General features: G+C 46.5%; 1 protein-coding gene across 1 annotated transcript in view; it reads left to right on the top strand.

Moving 5' to 3' along the window:
- The window catches only part of ARHGEF33 (Rho guanine nucleotide exchange factor 33), a 45,740-nt gene that overhangs the window by 17,420 nt on the left and 14,042 nt on the right, over window positions 1-14,278 (top strand). Inside the window, exons 6-9 of the mRNA XM_054987043.1 lie at window positions 6-50; window positions 2,629-2,853; window positions 6,038-6,167; window positions 13,730-13,862. Coding sequence (XP_054843018.1) covers window positions 6-50; window positions 2,629-2,853; window positions 6,038-6,167; window positions 13,730-13,862 — 533 coding nt within the window. The remainder of the gene's footprint in view (window positions 1-5; window positions 51-2,628; window positions 2,854-6,037; window positions 6,168-13,729; window positions 13,863-14,278) is intronic.

Genomic DNA, 14,278 nt, shown 5'->3' with positions numbered 1-14,278 from the left:
TCCAGTCTCTGATTGCAGACCTTTGGCAAGGGGAGAAGGAAATGTGACAGGTAAGTCATTGTAATATTTTTATAACGTGCTGTCCAGGGAGATGGGCAGACTTGGGAGGAGGGAGAGTTTCCTGTGGACAGGTTGTGTATATTAAATATAATAATCAGCTGTGGGGGCTCCCAATTTGGACTTACATCCAGAGGAGTTAGCCGTGTTAGTCTGTAGTAGCAAAATAGTAAAGAGTCCAGTAGCACCTTTAAGACTAACCAACTTTACTGTAGCATAAGCTTTCGAGAAATTCAGTTCTCTTCGTCAGATGGGAAAGGAGAAAGGACCCTTTCTCCCCTACCTTTTCCTCAACACATGTCCTACCCCTATGGCTGCAAGATGGAGAAGAAGGGGAAGAGAGGATGTTTAGCCAAAAGGAAAGAACCCCACCCCCCTAAGAATAGCAATCTGTACTTCAGAAGGATAGTAGAGAGGAAGGATGCATAGGTCCTCTCTATCTTGCTGAGTCTCTTGAAGTCCACCTCTGAAACCTGAGACTGGAGTCAGTGTTGTCCTTCACTTCCAACATCCACCAGTGCTCCAGCCTCTGCCTAAATTCCCTTGCCACTGCTGTATGCGTAAGTGTTAATTGCCAGATTTTATTTCATGTTGTCAAACAATAGCCAAGCTCTTTAAAAAAATTGGTTGCCTTTCCGCATTTTTCAATTGTATATATTCTGTTAATGTTGCCATTTCACCAAGTTTCCATGACTTCATAGCAATATTTCCCCCCCGCCCCGGTGCCGAGGGCTTGTGATCATGGGGTGTGCTTGCTATTAAAGTCGTCGCTGCATTTAATAAATTCAAAACCAGCTAATTTCATAGGGATCTTAATTAATTTCTGGGTTTTACTACCAAAAGAGGTGGCAGTGGCCAGTAGTTCAGATGGTACCCCAAGATACCCCAATACAGTCATCCTGCTGCTGACCCTTAGGACCACTTGCTCTTCCCTTGGCCATGTTCCCTTGGCCATGTTCTTTCTTAGCTCTTCTGGCATTCACATTTTTATTCAGTACATTGGTTTCACAACCAATTTTTAAAATTTATTTCAGACATTTATATTCCACAAACTCAGTCAGACTTCTATCGGTAGGCATCGCTTTAGGTACCTCCAACTATGACTTTTGTATTAGTTCAGTGAGCTGTGAGCCAGCATGAGGTAGTGGCTAGAGTGGTGGATTAAGACTTGGGAAACCCAGGTTCGAATTCTCAGAGCCAAGCTACAAGTGACGCCTTACACAGGTTGGACACTTGTCAGCTTCCCTCAAGTTTTGATGGGAAATGTAGGCGTCCTGGTTTTACAGCTTGGCTCTCCATTACAGCTGCAAGACCAGGATGCCTACATTTCCCATCAAAACTTGAGGGAAGCTGACAAGTGTCCAACCTGTGTCAGGCGTCACTTGTAGCTTGGCTCTCACTCTACTATGAAAGCTTGCTGGGTGACCTTGAGCCAGTCACACACACAGTCTAATCTACCTCAGAGGGTTGTTGTGAGGATAAAATGGAGGGGAGGAGAGCAATGTAAGCCACCTTGGGGCCCAATGGGGAGAAAAGCAGGTAAGGAATGAAGCAAAATAAATAAAATGGTGCATGAATGGAACACATATCAGCGTTAACCTGTGATATTTCAAGCTGAACCAAGTTTTCAAGAGGGATCTTTTGAATCTTATATAGGAAAATGACCAGGCATAGAATGTGTAACTATGAAGTATGCGGATCTTTCAAATGCTAGATGAGTAGGTTATGTGTGTTATCTTACAATTTCCAATTCACTCAGGAAATAAAACAAGTTAATAATCCTCACAGCTGTGACTGTTTGACCGTTTAGAACCTTAGATGCGCTAAATAGAAAGCTCCTTACTAATTATTTTTATATTTCTCAGTTCCCAAACTCCCAATTTTAGTTTAGCAATACCAGATTACTTGAAGTGAGCTGTGGCTCACGAAAGCTCATACCCTACCACTAATTTTGTTATTCTTATAGATGCTACTAGACTCTTGCTCTTTTCCACTGCTACAGACATATTAACACAGCTACTCATCTAGATTACTTGAATTATAGATCTTCAAAGATAGTGTTGATGTGAATGAGGGCTCCTCTCATTATTAATATGAAAACCCCTTAATTCAAAGGGCTATTTGGTTGCAAAATTTCCTTAGCATCTCTCCTGGCTTTTGCTTGATTCATTCTCTAATCACTCCACACTCTTGAACCCTTACCCAGACCTTTTCATTAATCATCAATTACCGTGGAGCATACTGATTTCCAAATGTCTTGCCCCCCCCCCCCGTCTCACTGTAAACTCTCTTCAACTGGTTGATCAGCCATTAATCTACAGCTTTTAAATCCTTTTTCTTTGGTTGTCTGCCTTCCCCCATTGTGTAAAGTACTTTCATTGCTCATAGCTTCTCTCTTTTGAGTTGCTTCTAGTGCTTTAGACATTTTGACATCGTTCAGAGTAAGTAATCTGCCTGGTGCTATTCAAATAAGCCCCAAGCCGATTGCAGAAATATTTCTGTGACTCTCTAGCTGTTTTGAACACAGGCCTGGGTCTACCATCTATCCTGCTAGCGTGTTGTATTTTCTAGGGATAATGGCTACAAATCTGGACACAGAAGAAAGTCTCAGACCTTCCTTGTCAACTGATGCTCAGTCAAAGGGTCATTTGTCATCCATGGTGTGGAAACAGCCCAAAGACAGTAAAGAATGGAGTGATGAACGTATTTCAAAGGAACAAACTGACAGGCAAAAGGAAGTCAGCCCAAGTCGATACAGCTCAGTGGAGAATGTATTGAGGGAACCTTCTATTGCAGGTAAGAATAACAGTAGCTAGAATGCAAGCAACTTTAATACTTCTCAAGGAAGCGGAATAAAATAATGATTGTCAACTATAGCGACATGAAATTGCTTATCCTAATGAGATTTTTAAAATTTGAGATTGAGCCATTTGAAATTGACCTGATAGACTGTGATCCCTTTTGACGTTCTTGTGTGTGGAAAAGCATGGGATAAATTTACATCAATAAAATAAAATAAAATAAAATAAATGCTAACAAACGGTTGCAAAAGCAGCAGTTAAAGTGTTCTTCCATGGTCACATTTCATCCCATTTTTCCACTGGAGGAAAGACATTAGCATAGATTGGTTATAAGGGGTAGGATTTATAAATGACCATCATTAGGTATTGAACATTTGTAATGAATATCCAGATATTTTGATGGGAAGATTTTGTTATAAATATAACTTGGTAGGTTTTTAATATATTAGACTGAGAGCCAGTTTGGTGTAGTGGTTAAGAGCACAGGACTCTAATCTGGAGAGCCGGGTTTGATTCCCCACTCCTCCACTTGAAGCCAGCTGGGTGACCTTGGGCTAGTCACAGCTCTCTGGAGCTCTCTCAGCCCCACCCACCTCACAGGGTGTTTTGTTGTGGGGATAATAACAACATACTTTGTAAACCACTCTGAGTGAGCATTAAGTTGTCCTGAAGGGCGGTATATAAATCGAATGTTGTTGTTGTTGTTGTTATTTTGTTACAGAATACAGTAATTTTTGTATCAAACCTCTTTTTAAAAAACTGATTAGTATGACTCCATATATATTTTGGTTTAGTTTTTAGCAGTTGTATTTTTTGTTAAAATCTACATAAATATCCATTTCCTAGTCTCAGTAAATTATATTTTTTGGGAAACCTTAACACAACTATCTTTATGTGGCAAAGTTCACAAATTGACATTTTGTAATCTTTGCAACTGTTCTGACGCCTCATTGATAGATGTTGCCATCATGGTTCATCTCTTTTTAGGAAACCTCTGAAATGTGAAGCAGTGGATTGCTCCCATGGGATGTTCCAGAGATAGGTCTGAGAACCCCCAAGGTCACCTTGTTACTTCACATATTTCAGGCCTCAACCCAAACAGATACATAAGCTAGAGCTTGACAACTGTTAAGCACTACTTTAGATCAGCAGTTCCCAACCTTTTTGGCACCAGGGACCAGGTTTCATGGAAGACAATTTTTCCACGGACCAGGGGAGGTGGGGGGATGGTTTCAGGATGATACAATTGTGCACCTTATTTCTATTATTACATTATATAATGAAATAATTATACAACTCACCACAATGCAGAATCAGTGGGAGCCCCCTGAGCTTGTTTTCCTGCAATTAGATGGTCCCATCTGGGGGTGATAGGAGGTGGCGGGCAGCAGCAGACACAGTATAAGGCTCGTACTCATGGACTGGTCGTCGGAGAGGGCAGCAGCAGCAGCCAGCAGGCAGCCGCAGCACACAGAGCTGCCCAGCAGCCGCACCACCATGAGGTCTATATTTTTTAGCACTACTGTGCGGGCAGGAGGCCAGTGGTGCTTCTCTACTCTCCAGCAGCAGCCATGCCACTGGAGGAGAGGAAGAGGCAGGCAGAGGCAGACTGGGACAGATGGCAGGCAGTGCAGAGGGCAGCTGGCTACCCAGCGGGCCCAGTGGTGACCGGAGGAGGCAGAGGCAGACTGGGGCAGGCGGCAGCTGGCGCTCAGGGCAGCTGTCTGCCCGGCAGTGACCCAGTACACAAAGGCACGAGGGCAGGGCAGGGCAGGGCAGCAGCTCCAGCAAGTGCAGCCACACTGACCACAGCGCGAGGAAGCAACTGCGCATGTGCCAGCTGAGAGTGGGAGAAGAGACCCAGAGGCATGATGGGAGTCAGTGGGCCAGACGAGGTGATATTTCTAATGAAAAGTGCAGGGCCGGCCAGGCGAGGCACAGGTGAGGCACGGCCGCCCCTCCCAAGATGGCGACTACCTACCTCGCCTGCTCCCTGGAGCCAGCTCTGTGCTCGCCCACCACTCACCTCCTGTGCAGCCTGGTTGCTAACAGGCCATAGACTGGTACCGGTCCGCGGCCCGGGGGTTGGGGATCCCTGCTTTAGATGATCTGTGCTGGCAAGGAATGAGATATCATGGTTTGTAACATAGGCCTATGTTGCCAACCATGCCATCATTCAGCTATCCATGCTCTGATTTTGTCCAGGCAGAGCTGCCTCTGAAGGCTGCCCCAAAACTGTATTTGGCCCAAAAGGCTGGTATGAGTCATAGAGACCATATCCAGCCAGTTTTAAAAGGTTTACACTGATTGCCAATTTGCTTTTGGGCACAATTAAAAGTGCTGATTATGACCTATAAAGCCCTAAACTAGCCGGCACCAGGATACTTGTAGGACGGCATTCTCTAAGAACCTGCCCAACAGTTAAGGTCAACTTCTGTGCCTTCATTTTCAGAGACAAGGTGAGAGAGACAGGGCCTTTTCTGTCATGGTGCCTAGATTCTGGAATTTCCCCCTACCTTTGCCTTTGAAAGTGGAACTTCCTCTTTCTGCTGCCTTCAGAATCACTCACATGAAGATGCCTTATGTTAAATCATACTGCTGGTCCATCGAAGTCAGTTTCGTCTACTCTGACTGGCAGCAGCTCTCCAAGGTCTCAAGTAGAGGTCTACCTGGGCCTTTTTAACTGGAGATGGCGGGGATTGAACTTGGGACCTTCTGAATCCAAAGCAGAGGCTCTTCCACTGAGCCACAGCCCCTCCCAGGGAACATTTTACTGAAAATATGAGGTATAAATATTTTGGTTGGTTGCCAAGCAATGATGTGATATTCACATGAGAGATCATTGCTATCTTTTGTGTGTGATGCTAAACAACGCCTTCTATAGTATCTGAGCAAATATTAACATGGGGGAGAGCAATGTGGAAGAGAATCAGAAGGACACTTTAGCTTGCTTTTATGTTTGCATTATAGTCCGATCTAGGCAATGATCGAATGCTATAATGCCTTTATTGGATCCATACCTCTGCATTTTGGAAAAAATTACAACAAAAAATTAAGTGGATCTTTGTTTTACGCTTGCTTGTGTTTTTCTCTTGTAATGACATCTAGGAGTAAGTCATGCTCTTAACTGTTATTAACCTGTCCCAAACAACTAATCTTTTTTTTTTTTTTGGTCATAGCTAAAAGACAAAATATTGCTTTGGACTTGCTAGAGTCTGAAAGGAAATATGTTGTTAGCCTCTCCTTGATCCTAAAAATTAAGGCCACATTGCATGGGCCGGAAATGAAGAGGAACACTAAAGAGAGAAGGTACTTTATTAGTTGTAGCAGGGATCCAGGCTTGGCACCCCACCCTTCCCTCTTATTCTGGCCTGCCCTCACTCACTTTCTTGACCCACATTCCCATGCTTTGCTTTGCATTGGTCATGTTGAGCTTCCTCTTCTCCCTTATGGCACACCCTCTTACTCCTATCAGAAAAGACTCAAGCTGGTATTGGGTGTAGTGGTTCCCGTCAGACCAATGTCTTCCAATGTCTCAATTGCTGTTTAAGCGCACTACAAAACATGCTCTGGTTGTGTATATTGTGAACACTGGAGTCCAGAAGCAAAAAAAAAAAAGGCAAGCCAGTGTGTGATGTGTCTTTCCTTTTTATCTGCCCTCTGGGAGCAGAAGGAATCATTCCTCCTCCAACAGAGATGTTGCCACTGGTGACTTGGCAAGTGTGTTTGTGAAACCTTTCCAAGATCTAGTTCTTCAGTCCCCCTTGTAGCACCTGGCCTGGCAACTGGCCCCTTGGAATTAGCACTCCGTCCTAATCCTCCCAGCTCCGCCAAGAGTCAAAGGACTACACTACTCAGTGCTGTGCATCCAGCGGCGATTTGGATGTGTTCAGGGAAAACACAGCTCCCTTCTCTAGTGGTCCGGAGTGGGGCAGTCATCACTAGTGGGTAGCTCCTCCTCCAACTCTTTCGCAGGGGCCGGACAAAAACTTGCGATCCTTGGGGGAGGGGCTCCCAGGAGTCCTCAGTTTTTTCCGGCCCTGCTCAGCAGGCGGACACGGACTCTTGAGCTCTGAAGAGCTGCGATCCTAACGAGACCAAAGGACAATCGAACAGGCGTGGGCTCGCTGGGGAAAGGAAGGCTCAGTCCTCCACCCCCCCCCCCGGCCGGATTGGCTAATAGCGGCAAGACAGCCGCGAAAGCGGGCACAGGGCCGACGATCCTAACTAACTAGGACCCGGCTCCTGTAGAGGCTTGGAAAAAGCGGCGGGGATCGACGCTGCGCGTGCGCACGTTCCACAAGAAGCCAAGGAGCTCCGGGACGGCGGAGGCCTCTTAAAATCGCGCCAAACGCACGGAGCAGTGAGTAAAACCCCGCGGAGAGGTTTTTTAGCCTCAGAGAAGCGGGGGGGGGGGGTTGATCTAACCAGGAGGGCCTTTCCTTAGAGCCTGGATGGTTATGAGCTAATTAGGGGAAAACGGAGTAGCTCTAGAAGCTACAGGGCCCCCTCTCTGTTTAGGATGGGTAGACCTGTTGTCGACTTGGGGAATCTGAGTGACAAAAGAAACCCCTGAGTACTTTAGAGGGGCGTAGAGGGGTAAGGAAAATAGGAAAATACAGCCGTTTTTTTCTAATTCCCGCCCACGCTTACTTTCACTTTAGGAGGAAGGCTTTTGGCGGGAATGGCGTTCCAGGCCAGTAATAAGGAAAAGCAAATGGAGTCAGACTCTAATTCCATGCACTCCCCAGAAAGATTAACACAGCCTCACCCCATCCAAGGAGGGCCTTCAGGAAGCAGTGACCCTGACCTTGCAGGTCCTGAGGCCAAAGCAAATATCCTGGCCTGGCTGCAAGCAGAAATTAAAAAAGGAATTGATACTGCTGTTAAGGACCTTAAAGGCCACACAGCTAAACAAAAAAGAGACAGAAAAGAACCTAGCACATCTAAAGGGAAGAGGAAACTACAGTCTTCCACAAAAATTAAAGCCAAAAAGAGAAAGCCCAGAGAGTGGCTAGATGAGCTATCCAGTGAGTCAGAGGAATCCCAGGGGAGTTCAGATTTATCTACTCAATCATCAGGGAGTGAAGAAGGGGAGTTGTCAGAGGAAGAGGAGGTGGATATGGATAAAATACAACCCAGGCTTTTTCCACCTGATATGTATTCCAAATTACTGGCAAAGGTACTAAGGACCCTAGAAATACCTACAACAGCCACAGAAAAGTCAGGAACAACTACTCCCTATCCACAGGGCCTAGAGAGAGCTCTTCCAAAGATGGGGCCCAAATCATCAGGGGTGCCTCTACCTGCAATCTTCCATGAAGTGCTGAGGACGGAATGGGATAACCCGGCAAAGCCGAAACTCTATCAATCCATCTTTCACAAGTTTTACTCCCTAGGTCCAGATGATGCAAAGAAAATCAAACTTCCTATGGTAGATGATCCGGTGACTAGCCTGGCGACCACCTCGGTACTTCCTATGGACGCGGAGGGTATGCCAAAAGATCCTTCCGATAAGAAAATTGAGCAGGCCCTGCGCAGAGACTTTGAGGCATCTGCAGCTTCCCTGAGATCCTCGGCTACTGGGTCTTTATTCGCGAGGGCAGCATACACCTGGGCCTCTGACTTAGCAGCAGCTGGCAGGGAAGTGCCAAAAGAGATAAAGAATGAGGTTAAAAAGATAGCCCTGGCAGCGGCCTTCGCGGCGGACGCCACCCTAGACTCCTTCCAGATGTCCTCCAGGGCTATGGGTTTCAACGTCGCGGCAAGACGTAATACGTGGCTGAGGAATTGGGACGCAGACCCCCCAGCTCGCAGCAAGGTTGCAGCGATTCCATATTCGGGAGAGAAGCTGTTTGGCGATGCCCTGGACAAGTACCTGGTAGAAAATGCAGAAAAGAAGAAAGTCCTTCCTTCAAAGAAGAAAGACCCCAAGTATAAATGGAAACAATCCTTTCGGGATCTCAAAAGACCGACCAGGCAACAAACGGACAGGCCGTTCAAAAGTCGATGGCAACCTAGACACAGATCAGACAACAGATCCTTTGCCTTCAGGAAGTCTTCCTTCCAGCCCAAGGGTCAGAAGAAAAGTAACCAAGCATGACTACTCGCACCCCGGGATGGTGGAACAAGTTGGGGGACGCCTTCAGACCTTTGCGTCGCAATGGGAAAGGACTGTGTCAGATCAATGGGTACTGGAAACAGTATCCATGGGCTATTCCTTGGAATTGGAGGAAACACCTCACAGACGCTTCATCCAGGTATTTCGGAACCGATCTCAGATGAAACACAGGGAAATAAAAGAGGCCATCAGCCACCTTCTGCAGATCAAGGCAATAGAACCTGTGCCAAAACGGGACAGGAGGCAGGGTGTGTACTCAATATTCTTCACTGTTCCGAAGAAGAATGGAGAAGTAAGGGCCATTCTAGACCTCAAATGGCTGAATTTTCACATAAGATCCAGGAAATTCAAAATGGAGACGATGAAGTCTACCACGGCGGCCATCCAGCAGGGGGACTTCCTTGCGTCTATAGATCTATCGGAGGCCTATTTACACATCCCTATTCGACAAGATCACAGGAAATACCTGCGTTTCGCCTACAATGGGAGGCACTATCAGTACAGAGCCCTTCCCTTCGGCCTGAAATCATCTCCGAGGGTATTTACCAAAGTACTGGTAACCTTGGTGGCTTTCCTCAGAGTCCAAGGCATAGCCCTGTCGCCGTACCTCGACGACATACTGATAAAGGCCCCATCCTTTCAATCAGCGGAGATGGCTGTAGCAACAACGATCAGCTGTCTGGAGAGCCATGGCTTTATCATAAACCGTCAGAAAAGCATCCTTACGCCATCACAGAGAATTGCTCATCTGGGAATGATAGTGGACACGGTTGCGGGCAAAACCTATGTGTCCCCAGAAAGACGGATAAAACTTCTCTCACTATTGAGGGAGATTCTAGCAAAACAAAGAGTGGAGATCATGCAACTGGCCAAACTTCAAGGCATGATGGTCTCTTGCCAAGATGCTCTACAGTGGGCCAGGTTTCATACCAGACCTCTGCAGAGGTTCCTGCGTCCCCACCAAACGGCCATAGCTCATCGGTGGCACAGAATTGTGGAGGTTCCCCAAGCATTATCCAGGGAACTGGACTGGTGGCTGGTCCCAGCCAGGTTCACGGAGGGCTCCCCGCTCAGGGAACCAACCAGAGTAGTGATGACGACGGACGCCAGCTTGACGGGGTGGGGAGCACACACCAAGGACAGGATGACACAGGGCGTGTGGCTCCACGAAGAAAGAGAAGCCAGCATAAATTTACTGGAACTCAAGGCGGTGAGAAACGGGCTGCTGGAGTTCACAGACGATCTAAGGGGCAAAGATGTCCTGGTGAATACCGACAACATGACGACAAAGGCCTACATAAACAGGCAAGGAGGCACGAGGTCCAAACATCTGATGGCAGTGGCGAACGAGATATTCTTCTGGGCAGAAAGAAACATCAGGTCACTAAAGGCAAGCCACATAGCAGGGCAGAAAAACGTGGTGGCAGATTGGCTGAGCCGAAACACAGTGGACCACGCCGAATGGACACTGAACGAACAGGTTTTCTCCCAGATATGCCGCAGGTTCGGTACCCCAAAAGTGGACCTATTTGCCACACTATCCAACAGGAGGCTACCACAATTCTTCTCGAGATTCAGAGAACAGGAAGCGGAGGGAACGGATGCACTAAGCCAGGAGTGGCCACGAACGCTTCTATACGCGTTCCCTCCGATGAAACTCATACCCAAGGTGCTACAGAAGATCCTGGAACAAAGGGCGAATGTTATCCTGATCGCACCGTTCTGGCCAAGGAGGCCATGGTTCCAGGACCTAATGAGACTGTCTTCTTCGGATCCGTGGACTCTGCCACTCACAGAGGACTTGTTGTCCCAAGGGGAGATCCAACACCCGAATCCGGCATCGTTGAGGCTGACGGCCTGGTGGTTGAACATGGACAGCTTAGAGAGTTAGGTTACTCCGAGAAGGTGATTACCACCATGTTGGCTTCACGGAAGGGTTCTACTAACAGGAGTTACTACAAGACTTGGAGATCATTCGCAAACTGGTGTGAACGTAGAGGTCAGGACCCCACCGCGGCACCTGTGAAACAGATTCTCCTTTTTCTGCAGGATGGACTGGAAAAAGGATTAAGTACTAGTACCCTCAAGCGGCAAGTAGCGGCAATCTCGGCCATCAGAGGTTCCAAGTCTGGTACCTCCCTCACCTCACACCCTCATGTGAAGAGATTCCTGAGGGGGACCATGCTGCTAAATCCACCTCAAGTTCATCGTTTCCCGACGTGGAACCTTAACGTAGTGCTAAAGGCTCTCACCAAGGAGCCCTTCGAACCAATGGCTACCTGCTCTCTGAAGATTTTGACTCTCAAGACTATCTTCCTAGTAGGACTGACTTCAGCTAGGAGGGTTTCAGAGTTAGGGGCTCTCTCAGTAAATGGGGAGCTGTGTGTGTTTCACCAGGACAGGGTAGTATTGAGGACAGACCCGGCCTTCATACCGAAAGTCAACTCATCCTTTCATAGGGGAGAAGACATTGTCCTGCCCTCCTTCTGTGCCAACCCCAAACATCAGAAGGAAAAGGAATGGCACAAGCTAGATGTCAGAAGAGCCCTTAGTTTCTATTTAGATAGAACTAACTCATTTCGCAAGGTGGAGAGCATGTTTGTCTCCTTCAAAAGTGGCTCTATGGGGGAGAAGGTTTCCCTTTCTACACTGAGCAGGTGGATTAGGGAGTGTATTGAGTTGGCATATATATCCAGGAACCTTCCACCTCCGGAGGGGATTAAGGCACACTCTCTCAGAGGGGCGGCCACCTTGGCAGCCTATAGATCTTTCCCCTCCTTAGAGAAGATATGCAAGGCAGCGACTTGGAAGTCTGTACATACGTTTACCAAACACTATAGAATAGATCGGTTGGCCTCTGCGGAGGCGGCCTTTGGCAGGAGGGTATTACAGCAGGTTCTGGACTAGAGAATACCCACCCTGAGGGAAAAACTGCTAGACATATATCCCACTAGTGATGACTGCCCCACTCCGGACCACTAGAGAATGGAAGATTTTTACTCACCGTGAAGCTTCCTTTCTTGGTGGTCCAGGAGTGGGGCAGTCAGTATCCCACCCTACATTTAAAAAAAAAAAAAAAAAAAAGAGGAAAGACAGAAATAGGGAATTGGGAGTTTGGTATATCTGGGGTTAAGATATTGTTTTCAGAATGGGGGATTACCACAGTTGAGGTTTTCCGTCTGAATGGGTCACGTTGATCAGTTGTTACTTTAGTTCTGTATAACAGGAAAAGACCGATGTTGCGGAATCCTGGTGAAGTGGACGGGGCTTGAAAAGGAACTGAGGACTCCTGGGAGCCCCTCCCCCAAGGATCGCAAGTTTTTGTCCGGCCCCTGCGAAAGAGTTGGAGGAGGAGCTACCCACTAGTGATGACTGCCCCACTCCTGGACCACCAAGAAAGGAAGCTTCACGGTGAGTAAAAATCTTCCATTCTCCTTCAGCATAATTCTTTTTTGATATACAGTTTGGTGCTCTCCTAGAGCCAAGCTATAAGTAACGAATTATACTTGCCTGGCAAGTGAACAGACTCACGTGTATTCCTCCCTGTTCACTTGCCATTCACTTGCTCTCCACTTGATCAAGTGGAGGGCAAGTGAACAGGGAGGAATACACGTGAGTCTGTTCACTTGCCAGGCAAGTGTAATTCATCACTTGTAGCTTGGCTCCTAGTTTGTCACTGTAACAGCTTCAGAACTCAAAGAAAGAAGGAACCATGCTACTTTGCCTTGTGTATGCCCTTTTGCACAAACTGGTGGGCCATTTCCTTACACTCTGTGCAGGGGCAAATAATGCCTCTCAGGGCAATTGCAGTTGGATAAATGTAGTGTGTGTGGGAGGGGGAGGCTGAAACCCTTCTCCCATTATGCTGTGGTCTTGATCAGAACCAGTTCCCCAGGTACCTGAAAAACAAGTTCCCTGACTCCTGGTGTCAAAGTCATGTCAGGTGAACCTTGGCCCTACACATTACAAACTACAACATGTACATCAAATGAATGACTAGAGAGAGATAAAATAGATGCAAATTTGTTTATCAGTTTAACTGCCATAGATTTTACTCAAGAATCTAGGTGGTAGTTTGGTGAGGGTGCTGAGAAATGAGGATCTATGAGATATCTCCAGCCCATTCACAAAAGCCTAACTCTGTAATTGGAAGCTTCTACTAAGAATGCTTCTCCATGTGCATGTGTTGTCGAGCACAGTGCAAGGAAGATGGTATTGTTGACAAGGCATTCTCAGTCTATACTATTTAGTACCTATTTATTTGGAAGATTTATACCCTGCCTTTTGGCCCAATCAGAGCCTCCAAGGAGATTAGAAATTGTGGGAGGATATGTCGAAGTAGTTAGTCTCTTAAGGGTGGCAGGCAAGGCTGTTGAGGATTCGATAAACCAGTTTTGTGTAGTGGTTAAGAGTGTGGTACTCTAATCTGGAGAGCCGTGTTTGATTCCCCACTCCTCTGCCTGAAGCCAGCTGGGTGACCTTTGGCTAGTCACAGTTCTCTGGAGCTCTCTCAGCCCCACCCACCTCACAGGGTATTTTGTTGTGGGGATAATAATGACATACTTTGTAAACTGCTCTGAGTGGGCATTAAGTTGTCTTGAAGGGCGGTATATAAATCGAATGTTGTTGTTGAAATCTGCCTGTAAGATTTTCTCACTGCCTCAGCCTACTGGGATTTAATTTTAGATGCATTTCTGTGCACTTCTTAAAACTGATTTATGATAAGCTAATGGTTATTTCCTGGCTTCAGTTTTTTCCCCAGCTCTTTGCGGTATCTGGCCCAGCAGCATGTAGACTTACTTCATGCTCTTCAGGAAAGAGTGCTGTGCTGGCCCCGACAGGGAATCCTGGGAGACATTTTTCTTAAGCTGACCAATGATGAGGTATGGATGTCGAATAAAAGTGTGCAGATGAGGGGGAAATATGGTTTTTGAAATGAGCAGTCCATACTGACAAGGTTAAATTGACACAAATATTTTAATGAGTTTTTTCAGACGAACAATGTTGCAGTTGCTTCCTACATTCTTGTATTATGTTGACTGTAACTTAAAAGTGTGTCTACCTTCTATCAGGAGAGTGCGTGCCTGCAATAGATTATATATAGTATGGCGCCGATGTTAATAATTTTTTACCATAACTCAAGACACAAAACTCCTTAATAACCACTTCTGCAGGCATAGAATAAACACTGCATAGTACAAAAGTAATAACTATACTAACAAAGATTTAAGAAGCCTAACAGTGCAATCCTAAGTAACATTACCCCCTTCTATATCCATTGATGTCAGTGGGCTTAGAA

This window comes from Eublepharis macularius, chromosome 1, assembly GCF_028583425.1.
Source record: "Eublepharis macularius isolate TG4126 chromosome 1, MPM_Emac_v1.0, whole genome shotgun sequence".
NCBI classification, from domain to species: Eukaryota; Metazoa; Chordata; class Lepidosauria; order Squamata; family Eublepharidae; genus Eublepharis; species Eublepharis macularius.
The sequence above is the reverse complement of the archived record's forward strand: the minus strand, read 5'-3'. Positions and strand labels throughout refer to the sequence as shown.